Genomic DNA, 11,307 nt, shown 5'->3' on the forward strand with positions numbered 1-11,307 from the left:
CTTTCTTAATCATAGCGGTTATACTGCGCTTTTGTGATGCAAAGGTCACTTCACTACAAACATAGCAGAAGTTATCTGTACTATTCACACAAGTACGAGGCATCTCTGCTCACTTAGGCTAAACAGAAATGTGTCCCTTTGCAAAATCAAACACTGACAAATAAGAGAGGACGACACGGTATGACTCCTAGAGCTGATCTAGGGCAATTTGTTCAGCAGAGTGATGTAAGCTTCGTTATGATTGCATCATCCATGACTTCTAGGAATAACACGATGCAATTCATATCATGTATGATGCAATACCAGCTTCAGATTGCATCATTCATTGTTTTGCCTAAAAAGCAAGTACTGTCCAAACCCAGTCATAGATTTATTCATAGATCCAGTCAAAGATGTATTTTAGTCATTTCTGGTTTAAACTGAGATCCCTTCCCTTTATAACTGACTTATCCTCCGCCATTCCCAAGTCAAGGGTCGTATATACTGACCCAATAGCATATCTTGAAAACTAGAGCCAATCAACAATTTTAAGCATCATTTTCGTTCTCAGTGACCCAGAGTTAGTAGTGTTTGACTACATTTATTTCAGAAGCATTTTGGCTGTAGAGCAGTGTTATCAGACACAAAGATGAACATACTTTGTTAGGGAAGAAACAATACAGCTTTTCCAAGGAAAATCCTACCTCACCAATCTATTAGAATTCTTTTAGTGTGTCAAGAAAAATGTGGTCACGGGTGATCCAGGGCATATAGTGTACTTGGACTTTCAGGCAGTCTTTGACAAAGTCCATCACCAAAGGCTCTTAAGAAACGAAGACAGTCATGGGGGAAGAAGGAAGGTCCTCTGATCGCTGGGATGATTTGGTTGGGCTTGGTCCTGCTTTGAGCAGGGGTTTGGATTGGATGACCTCCTGAGGTCTCTTCCAACCTAATCTTCTATGATTTTGTGATCTGTAACCAGTTAAAGGATGGGAGACAAAGGGTAGGGATAAAAAGTCAGTGTTCAGAAGGGAGAGAGGTAAATAGTGGTATCCTCCTGGATAGATAATAAGACAGAGAATATCATATTGCATCTACATAAATCCATGGTACGCCCCATCTTGAATAATTTGTGCAGTTCTGGTTGCCCCATCTCAAATGTTATATATTAGAATTGGTAAAGAACAGAGAGGGGTGACAAAAATGTTTAGGGGTATGGAACAGCTTTCATATGAGGAGAGATTAAAAAGACTGGGACTTCTCAGCTTGGAAAAGAGATGACTAAGGGGGGTTATGATAGAGATCTATAAAATCTTGAGTGTTGTGGAGAAAGTGAATCAGGAAGTCTAATCTACCACTTCACATAACACAACAACCAGAGTCACCCTTGAAGTTAATGTGCAACAGGTTTAAAACAAACAAAAGAAAGTATTTCCTCACACAGAAATATAACTGATTCAAAAAAATAACTAGGTAAGTTCATGGAGGATAGGTCCATCAGTAGCTAGTAGCCAAGATGATCAGGGATTCAGCCCCATGCTCTGTGTGTCTCTAAACCGCTGACTCCCAAAAGCTGGAAGCAGACGACAGTGGATGGATCACTCGATAATTGCCCTGTTTTGTTCATTCCCCCTAAAGCGTCTGCACTGGCCACTGTCTGAAGACAGGACACTGGACTTGATGGACCATTGGGATGAATCAATATGGCCACTCTTATGTTCTTAAATTGTTTCTCTGATGGATGGACTGCTGCAGACAAGCCTTTTCCAGGGACTCCTTCTGTTACCCTAGCAGACGTCATAAGAACATAAGAACGGCCATAATGGGTCAGACCAAAGGTCCATCTATCCCACTCTCCTGTCTTCTGACAATGGTCAATCAATGTCAGGTGCCCCAGAGGGAATGAACAGAACAGAGAATCATCAAGTGATCCAACCCCTGTCGCTCAATTCCCAAGTTCTGGCAAAAAGAGGCTAGGGACATCATCCCTGCCAATACTGGTTAATATCCATTAGCTATCCTCCACTCTTTTGGTACAGAAGCAACAGAGGGTCCTGAGGCACCTTGGTACAGAAGCTGAGTGATAGGTTACAAACCACAGCTGATAGTTCTGCAGTTTCACATTTGAGTGTGTGTTAGGGTGCCCTTTGGTCCTGTTTTGGCTGGTACAGTCCCTTATTTAAGTCTGTCCCAGCTGACCTGACATTTTTTGGAAAGGAGGCTTTTGTCCCATACAGGGCCGGTGCAACCATTTAGGTGACATAGGCAGTCGCCTAGGGCGCTAGGATTTGGGGGGTGCCATTTTCTTCGGCAACGACCACAGTGGCTGGATCTTCGGCTGCCCCGGTTGCCGCCGGCATTTAGGCGGAGGGAGCTGGGGCAGTGGAGCGTGGGGAGGGCCGCCTGCAGCAAGGGGGGGGGGCATGCAGGGGATCTCCCCACCCCACCTCCTCCCTACCCCACCTCCTCCCCAAGCACACCGTGGCTGCTTCACTTTTCCCACCTTCCAGGCTTGCGGCGCCTAAGCTGATTGGCACCACAAGCCTGGGAGGCGGGAGAAGTGAAGCAGCCACGGCGTGCTCGGGGAGGAGGCGGGGCAGGGTTGAGCTGGGGCAGGGGGTGTCTCAGGGCGGAGGGGGGGAGCTGCCACGGGGGGGAGAGGGGGCGCCTCAGGGTGTGGGGGGGTGAGCCTAACTACCAGTGGATCACTGAGATCTGTGCATAACTTTGTGGATCCCTGGATTCTGGGTCCCTCTTTTCATTCTTCAGGGAGAAGGGAAGGGAACCCCCCCACCCCGGAACAATCAGAGGGAAATGTCCATGTATGGAGTCTTGTGGAAACACCCTTCCCTGCTCTGCACCCTGGGTTGGTAATACAGCAAATGGGACTGCTGGGGAGAAATCAGGTCCTATATTATTATTCTATTTTATTTTATTTCAAACAAGATCACAGCTGTGACAGCATCATCGTTACCACTCGGCCTCCCCCAAGGTAGCCATGTGACTAATCAGAACCATATGGACAGTGATGACCAGGAGTGGATTTACCATGAAACAAGCCGTGTGGTGGCACGGAGCCCCCAACCACAGGGGAGCCTGAAAAATGCAGGAGAAATCTCATCTGACAACCTGCCCCGAAGTCCCAAATGGTGGCGTAGCAGGGCTCAGGCAGGCAGCCTGCTTGGATGCTGTAGCTGGTGGCCCCATGCCAGGCCCAGAAGCGGCCGATTTCTGGCACGTCCCTGCGCACCCCTGGTGCGGGACAGGAGGCAGATCTGTGTGCTGCCCCTGACCCGGAAACCTGCTGCCCCCTCCTCTCCAGGGGCACACAGAGATGTTCCAGCAGCAGCGCGGCAGGCCGGGGCTAAGGCGGCTCCCTGCCCTCTCTGCCTCCCTCCCTCCACCCCTCTCCCAGAAGTGGCCGTCATGTCCCTGCAGCCCCTGGGGGGGGTTTCACCGTATGCTCCCCCCACCCAGAGCGTCAACTCCACAGCTCCTATTGGCCAGGAACTGCAGCCCCCTGCCCTTCCGCCTAGAAACCTCTGCCAGAGGGGTGTGAATGCCAGTCACTTTGGGAGATGCGCCATCCTAGGGAAGTGCAACCCCCTGACCCACTTCTGCACCCCAAGGCCCTGTCTCATCCCAGAGCCAGCACCCCACACCCAAACTTCCTCCCAGAGCCCGACCCCCCGCATCCCCTCCCACACCCCAACCCCCTGGCCCAGCCCAGAGCCCACATCCCAAACCCAAACTTTCTCCCAGAGCTCGACCCCTGCACTCCCTCCCACCATGGAGAAGTATCCCTTCCTATTGATGTACTCTGATGCAAGGGGGTCTGGCGCTAAAATTGGAATGTGTGCGCCATCAAGTGCACCGCCACAGTTAGGGAAACCCATCTCTGCAAAGCCATCCACTATTTCATGCACATTTCCCAGAGTCACGGTCTTCTGTAGCAAGATGCGATTTATTGCCCTGCACACTTGGAGTAATACAGCCCCAACAGTGGACTTCCCCCCTCCAAATTGATTTGCAACTGATCGGTAGCATTCTGGATTCACCAGTTTCCACACAGCGATTGCAACACACTTCTCTACTGAAAGGGCAGCTCTCATTCTGGTGTCCATGTGCCGCAGGTTGGGGACCAACTCAGCACATAGCTCCAGGAAGGTTGCTTTACACATCCTAAAGTTCTGTACCCACTGGTCTTCATCCCACACCGGCTTGCCAATGCGATCCCACCAATCAGAGCTTGTTTCCCTAGCCCAGAAGTGATGGTCTACGTATACAGCTGCTCTGTTAATGCCAAAAGCACTGATAAGTTGCTGCCGTCCATATCAGGCAGAGTGTTGTGCACCTGCGAGTCGTCCTCTGTCAGTAACTTTGTGAGTAACTGTGCTGCCATGCGCGATGTCCTCACGACAGTTAACAGCACACAGGGAAGAGAGAGAGAGAAATACACGATCCATCCTAGCTCACTGCAGATGCTGGTGCGCACTACAAAGAGTGAGAGTTGGAAAAACAGCACAAAAGGAAGCCGGAAACCACTGGAGCGCTGGGACACAAAGCAGTGTGTGACGGGACATTTCGCACATCCCAGGATACGCCACGCTCCGTTTCCGCCTTCCCACAACACCTAGAGACAGCTGGCGTCACCAGGGACTGTGGGATACTGTAACGATGCTGCCCTTGGTGGGACACTTCTGAGAGTGCCAATTCAGGATAAATTGCTTAAAGCAGGGCAGTTACAGCCCAAGGCTGGGGGTCCTTTGCACACCAAGGCACCAAACCATCCAAACAGAGAAGACTCTGGTTTTACCCCACTGGCTAACCACGTGTGATACAACACTCAGCACAGTTTTGAGGATCATCACATAAGAGAGGAATCATACAAGCAATTAACTTAGACACTCCAGTTTCCCAGTGTCACCACCAGTGTCACTCATTATGGGGACGAATGGTTATGAAAACCAACACCCTAGTAAAAGAAAAACGGTTCTCCTGATCCCACAGGACCAAGCCCCAGACCCAGGTCAATATACAAACCAGATCTTACTCACAAATCACGCTGTTGCCAATCCTTTAGAATCGAAAATATAAAGGTTTATTCATAAAAAGAAAGAAATATAGATGAGACACAGAATTGGTTAAATGGAATCAATTACATACAGTAAAGGGAAAGTTCTTGGTTCAGGCTTGTAGCAGTGATGGAATAAACTGCAAGCTCAAATCAAGTCTCTGGGATACATCCACAGCTGGGGTTGGTCATTCAGTCCTTTGTTCAGAGCTTCAGTTTGTAGCAAGGCAAGAAGCAGGATTGAAGACAAAATTGAGGCATTTCCAAGGCTTTTTATACTCTCTGTCCTGCGGAAGGACAATTCTTTGTTCTTACTGTGGAAAATTACAGCAGCAAGATGGAGACTGGAGCCACATGGGCAAGTCACATGTCCATACATGACTCAGTTTGCAGGCTGACACAATTGTTTACATGTTAGTTTGAACTTTCTCAGGAAAGCTCAGATGTGGATTGGTGTCTCCCAGGGTCCATTGTCAGTCAAGTGTTTCTTGACTGGGCACTTACTGACAATAGTCCCTTCTCAAGAAGTTGACCAAATGCTTCACTGAGGCCACTTAGAATCACCAATATTTGTAACTTCAACTACAAAAACGATATACACATACAGACAGCATAATCATAACCAGCAAATCATAACCTTTCCATAGACACCTTACACAACAACCTTTGCACAATATTTGCTGCAAATATATAACGGTGGTTGCAACAATGATCTATATGCTCACAGGTTATGTCAGTAACATCACAGATACATACCCACAGTGCATTGCTCACGCTGTCAACAACGGTGCCCCGAATGTGGACACAATCTATCGACAGAGGGAGAAAATGTAGACTCGCTTTGGTAACTTTGCTTTTGTTGATTTTTTCGTGTCGACATTAGTTTAATTGACAAAACTTGGTAGTGTAGACAAGCCCTTTGTAAATGCTGTTGACTGCCTTGGTCTCCATCCCCCAGTGAGCTGTCCTGCCTCACCAGCCCCTCCCCCAGTTTTCCAGGCCTTAAACCCTGGCTGAACCTCTCTCTACAGAGTGGAGATCAGTATTTCATGTCGTCTCAGATGTAAGGGTCCAACAAGGAATAGGTGGCTGGTGTTTTTCAACTCCCAGGTCGTCAGTGCTGGAGCCAGCACTGATCTTTCACTTGATGAATACTCTGATTATCCTCGCACGAAGGTGTTTGCTTTTCACACTGTACACGATTGGGTTCATCAGGGGTGGGACGAGCAGGAAGATGTAGCCCAGGACAATCTGTAGTAAGGGAGAAGAGCCCTTCCCCAATCTGTGTATCAAAGCCAAGCCGATATCTGGTATGTAGAAGAGCAGGACAGCGCAGAGGTGGGAGACGCAGGTGTTCAGGGCCCTGAGGCACTCCGTGTGTGATGCAACACTCAGCACTGTTTTGAGGATCATCACATAAGAGAGGAAGATGAGCAGTGAATCGAATCCCACCGTGAAGACTGTAAGAAACAAGCCATAGACGTAGTTGACTGTGATGTCTGAACAAGCCAGATTCATGACATCCTGGTGCAGGCAGTAGGAATGGGAGAGGACATTGTCTCGACAGTATTGGAACCGTTTCAGGAGAAAGGGGAATGGGAATGATACGGCCACCCCTCTTAGAACACACACCAGTCCCATCTTGGATATTCTTGGCAGGGTTAAGATGGAAGCATATCTCAGTGGGTTAGAGATCGCGACAAAGCGGTCAAATGCCATCAACAAGAGTATGGAGGATTCAGTGAATACAAATGAGTGGATGAAGAACAGCTGGGCAAAACAGGCATCGCGGCTGATCTCCTTAGAGTTAAACAAATATATGCCCAGTATTGTCGGTATGGTGGATATCGATAAGCCAAGGTCTGTGATGGCCAACATGGAAAGGAAAATGTACATGGGCTCATGGAGGCTTGGATCTGTTTTTATAATGAACAGAATGGTTGAATTTCCCAATATTGAAAAAACATAAATGAAGCAGAAGGGGATGGAGATCCAGAGATGGATGTCTTCCTGCCCAGTTATCCTGGTGAGAAGGAACATTACAGATTTGAGTTTGGTGTCATTGACAGCTGACATAATGTACAGGGCAAGTTTCCAGGAGTTTGGGACTTTCCTTCCTGAAAGGAGAAAAAACAGGAGACTAGATGATATTTAATGAGAGATCATTCTGCTCTTTGTGCATTACTAGAGACTCCCAGGAGCTCAGGGAAGATCAGCAAAAATATAGTCTTGGATTTATGGCACCGATAAGAAGATAGGCATTGCTAGACTGGATCAGACCAGTTCTAGATGCTTCAGTGGAAGGTGGAAGAAGCCCTTCTGAGTGTGGCCCATTGTATCATGACATGTGTAAACACATGGCAAGTGCCTGGTGAAAATGGTCATTGTATTTATCTGCTCTGCATAGAAGCTATTCATAAATGTGTTTCATTACCTCCTTATATATAATTTTCTCACCTCCCGAGAGTCCAAAGTATGCCACTGTCTCTTAAGGTACATGGGATAAATTCTTAGGGCCGGGTTCTTAATTCAATAATAGTGACTTCAAATATGCCACTCCAGATTTAAATGTGTAAATTTGATCAGAACTGGGTTCTATTAACTTTCCCTACCAAATCCTCCCTGTGATACAGTGTGAGCCCCAACAATCCCTCCAAGAGAAGCTGAAGTGCTTTGCCTGAATAGTGTTGTCTGAATCCAGAGATGCGGATCATCCTACAGGCTCCCCTTCATCCTCACAGGAACTGCATCCTCTCCCCATGCAAGGGATTATAGTTATCTGGCAATTTATAAGCTAACATGGATAGTTACTTCAGGTGGATGGGGTAGGGGTTGGGGTCAAACATGGGTGAATAGTGCAAACTCTAGATTTCCCCTAATATCCAGTTGAGTGTCCAAGTTACTTCTGCCATGCTCGTGTAAGAGGTGACGTGTGTAAATTTCAAAGAACTACTATAACACTCCTCTTTCCTGCACTTCAACTCTATACACCTCTACCCCGATATAACGTGACCCGATATAACATAAATTCGGATATAACGCAGTAAAGCAACGCTCCGGGGGGGGGGGAGGGAGAAATCTGGCGGATCAAAGCAAGTTCAATATAACGCGATTTCACCTATAACGCAGTAAGATTTTTTGGCTCCCGAGGACAGTGTTATATCGGGGTAGAGGTGTACTACTGAAACAGAGACTTGGAGAGGTATTGCAGAGGGATTGTGTACATGACCCTGTATGTAAGTGTTAGAAACAACTTCTGGTCGATTACCAGTAGACAGTATCATACAGCTGTTCACTGAACAAAGAGTTAACAGCACAAACCCATTGCAAACAGTATGTGGAGTACTACTGAAATACTTTCTAAAGCAAAAGCCATTAAACAGTAAAGTTACCCCTGATCCTTCCTTTAGAGATTCCAACAACTCTGCTTCTGGCTTTCAATATACAGGCATGACATGAAAGTTTGATTTGTAATATTTGTATTCCAATGAGAAGTTTTGGCATAACATTTCCACATCTGTACTTTAGCACACACACGTCAACCCATTCTTTCCCCTCTGATCTGCTTTCAGAGATGATTTCTCAGGTTAGAGGGGGATTTAAAATGTAGCATCTGTCATCGGGATTTCCTCAGAATCTGAAAAGATCCCAGCGTCTCAGTCCTCATTCAGTCACTTGTCAGCAAACAAAAGTCTAGTAGCTCCTCTGTCCCTGGGTTAATAGCTGACTGGTTCTCCTCAGGTTCTGTTCTTCCAGTCTGTAGCCTGTACCCGGAGTATCTGAAGCTCTGAATTCCTGTATTCACAACTGAGCCAGGGAGTAACATCTTTGAAAATGGCTCTGGGAAACCAGAGATTGGCCAGAGATGCCGGTTGCCCTGTAACTCTGAGGGGTCTCTACAGGGCAGAGATTCTAGAGCCCTCAGCAAGTCAGGGAACAGACATACGCCCTTTCGGACCTGTTACCACAGCTTTGAATTCCTGCATTCACAATCGAGCCAGACAATAAAACTTGGTAAATGCATTTGCTGATTAAATTTCCAAGAGCAAATAAACTTGAGGCGATTTGGGAATTAGTCACTGTCATTCCGTGGGGTCTCCTCTTGCTCAGCCCTTGGCAGGATTGGGCCCAGAGTACACGGGCATCGGGATTTTCATATTCTGAGCTCCCTTTGAATGTCAGATTTCTTTGTAGTTTGAACAGCTCACTGTGGAGTATGGGCAGATGTCGGGAAGGGGCTCCCAAGCTACCTAGCGCTGCCTGATCTCCAGCCCCTGTCACTGAGTCACCCCGACAGCCCAGCTGAGTCCTCTGCCGCTGCACAGAACATCTGCAAATGTTTCCCTTCCCTTCACATTTTAAAGCTAGTGAAACCTGCCAACGTACCCAATTCCTGCTAGAAGGGGAGCCGCTGACACCAGAGATCTTCACCCTAAAGGACAAGGAGTCATCAGAGAGGTAGCACAGGCAGCAGGCAGTATCTGTTCAGATAGGGAGGCAACTGTCTTTATGAAGCATGTTCGCACATTCCCTTGGGGGCCACTTGGCCATCAGGGAACCTCAGCTGCTCGGCTCACTGTGCACCAGCTTTAACCCCTGTCATGACCAATGGCAAACTGCAGGAGGGGTGTGGGAGGAGTGTGGGGGCTCAGGCTCTGGGGGGAAGTTTGGGTGCAGGCTGCGGGCTCTGGCCTGAGCCAGGGCCTTGGGGTGCGGGAGGAGGTCAAGGGGTGGAACTTCCCTAGGGTGGCGCAGCTCCCAAAGTGACTGGATTCACATCCCTCTGGCAGCGGCTTCTAGGCGAGGGGGGCAGGGGGTCTCCATGTGCCACTGCCCATGGGTGCCACTCCAGCAGTTCCCATTGGCTGCAGTTCCTGGCCAATGGCAGCTGTGGAGTTGGCGCTTGGCGTAGGGACAGCACACGGTGACACCCACCCCAAGGGCTGCAGGGAGGGAGGCAGATTGGGCAGGGAGCCATCTTAGCCCTGGCCTGCTGCGCTTCTGCTGGAACGTCTCCGTCTGCCCCTAGAGGGGAGGGGATAGCAGGTCTCTGGGGCAGGGGCAGAGCACAGAGACGTGCCAGAAATCGGCCACTTCTGGGGGTGGCATGGGGCCACCAGCCACAGCATGCAAGCAGGCTGCCTGCCTGAGACCTGCTACACCGCCAGCCGGGACTCGGGGGCAGGTTGTCAGATGAGATTTCTCCTGCATTTTTTGGGCTCCCTTGTGGTTGGGGATCCCGTGCCACCATATGGCTTGTTTCATGGTAAATCCACTCCTGGTCATCACTGTTCATATAGTTCCAATTAGTCACATGGCTACCTTGGGGGAGGCTGAGGGGTAACGATGATGCTGTCAGAGCTGTGATCTTGCTGAAATAAAATAAAATAGAATAAAAATATAGGACCTGATTTCTCCCCAGCAGTCCTGTTTGCTGCATTACAAACCCAAGGTGCAGGCCAGGGAAGGGAGATTCCACAAGGCTCCGTACAGGGAAATTTCCCTCAGATTGTTCTGCGGGGGTGTTCCTCCCCTTCTCCCTGAGGAATGAAAAGAGGTACCCAGGATCCAGGGATCCACAAACTTATGCACAGATCTCAGTGATCCACTGGTAGCTAGGCTCACCCACCCACGATCTCTGGACCTCCACAACTGCTCTATGACCCTCTCCAGCTCCCTGCTAGCACAGGGTCATCAGAGATGTGCTACCAGGGCCTGTCACAGTAGCCACTGCCCGCAGGATCTGCTGACGGAGCATTGTACAGGGTGGAGGGGGCTGTACAGTTATGGGAAGTCTGGTTAGAGTAGCTGATGGGCACAATACCCCAGCCCTAGACTGGTCAGGAGGTTTAAACCTTTCCATGCCCAGAGTGCAGCCATAGACTCCGTCACTGCAAACTTTCTGTTGTGAGGAATTAGCAGACGAAAAGCCTCCAATTTCTGTTGTGGAGCCAAGAAGCTGCAGCTGGGCAGCATCGTGGCAGCTGAGCGTACAGAGAAAAGTGATCCATTTTCTTTGAAAACTCATCCTGAATGAATGGGTGAAAAGGGAACATTTCAGTTTGAGTCTCTGTTATTTACGGTGTCTGTTTTCCAGCCCAGCTTAGCTCAAAGCATGAGCCTCTGTCCCTTGTACTATAGGACCACACCCCTGGGTGGCAACACTCCCACACTGGGCAGCACTTTAGGATGACCGTATTTCCCAAGGAGAAAATGGGAGACACGCAGATGCTCACCAGAGGCCCCTGCCCACC

General features: G+C 48.8%; 1 protein-coding gene across 1 annotated transcript; it reads right to left on the reverse strand.

Annotated features, from left to right (window-relative positions):
- Positions 1-6,193: 6,193 nt before the first annotated feature.
- Positions 6,194-7,129, reverse strand: LOC112061262 (olfactory receptor 51G2-like). Its single transcript, XM_024114125.1, has one exon. It carries the CDS (start codon positions 7,127-7,129, stop codon positions 6,194-6,196), a length of 936 nt encoding a protein of 311 aa, XP_023969893.1.
- Between the last annotated feature and the right edge of the window lie 4,178 nt (positions 7,130-11,307).

Source organism: Chrysemys picta, chromosome 1 (assembly GCF_011386835.1).
Source record: "Chrysemys picta bellii isolate R12L10 chromosome 1, ASM1138683v2, whole genome shotgun sequence".
In the NCBI taxonomy this organism is placed as follows: Eukaryota; Metazoa; Chordata; order Testudines; family Emydidae; genus Chrysemys; species Chrysemys picta.

Excerpts from the sequence above, each read along its gene's own strand:
- LOC112061262 (XM_024114125.1), bottom strand. The coding sequence starts at position 7,129 with ATGTCAGCTGTCAATGACACCAAACTCAAATCTGTAATGTTCCTTCTC.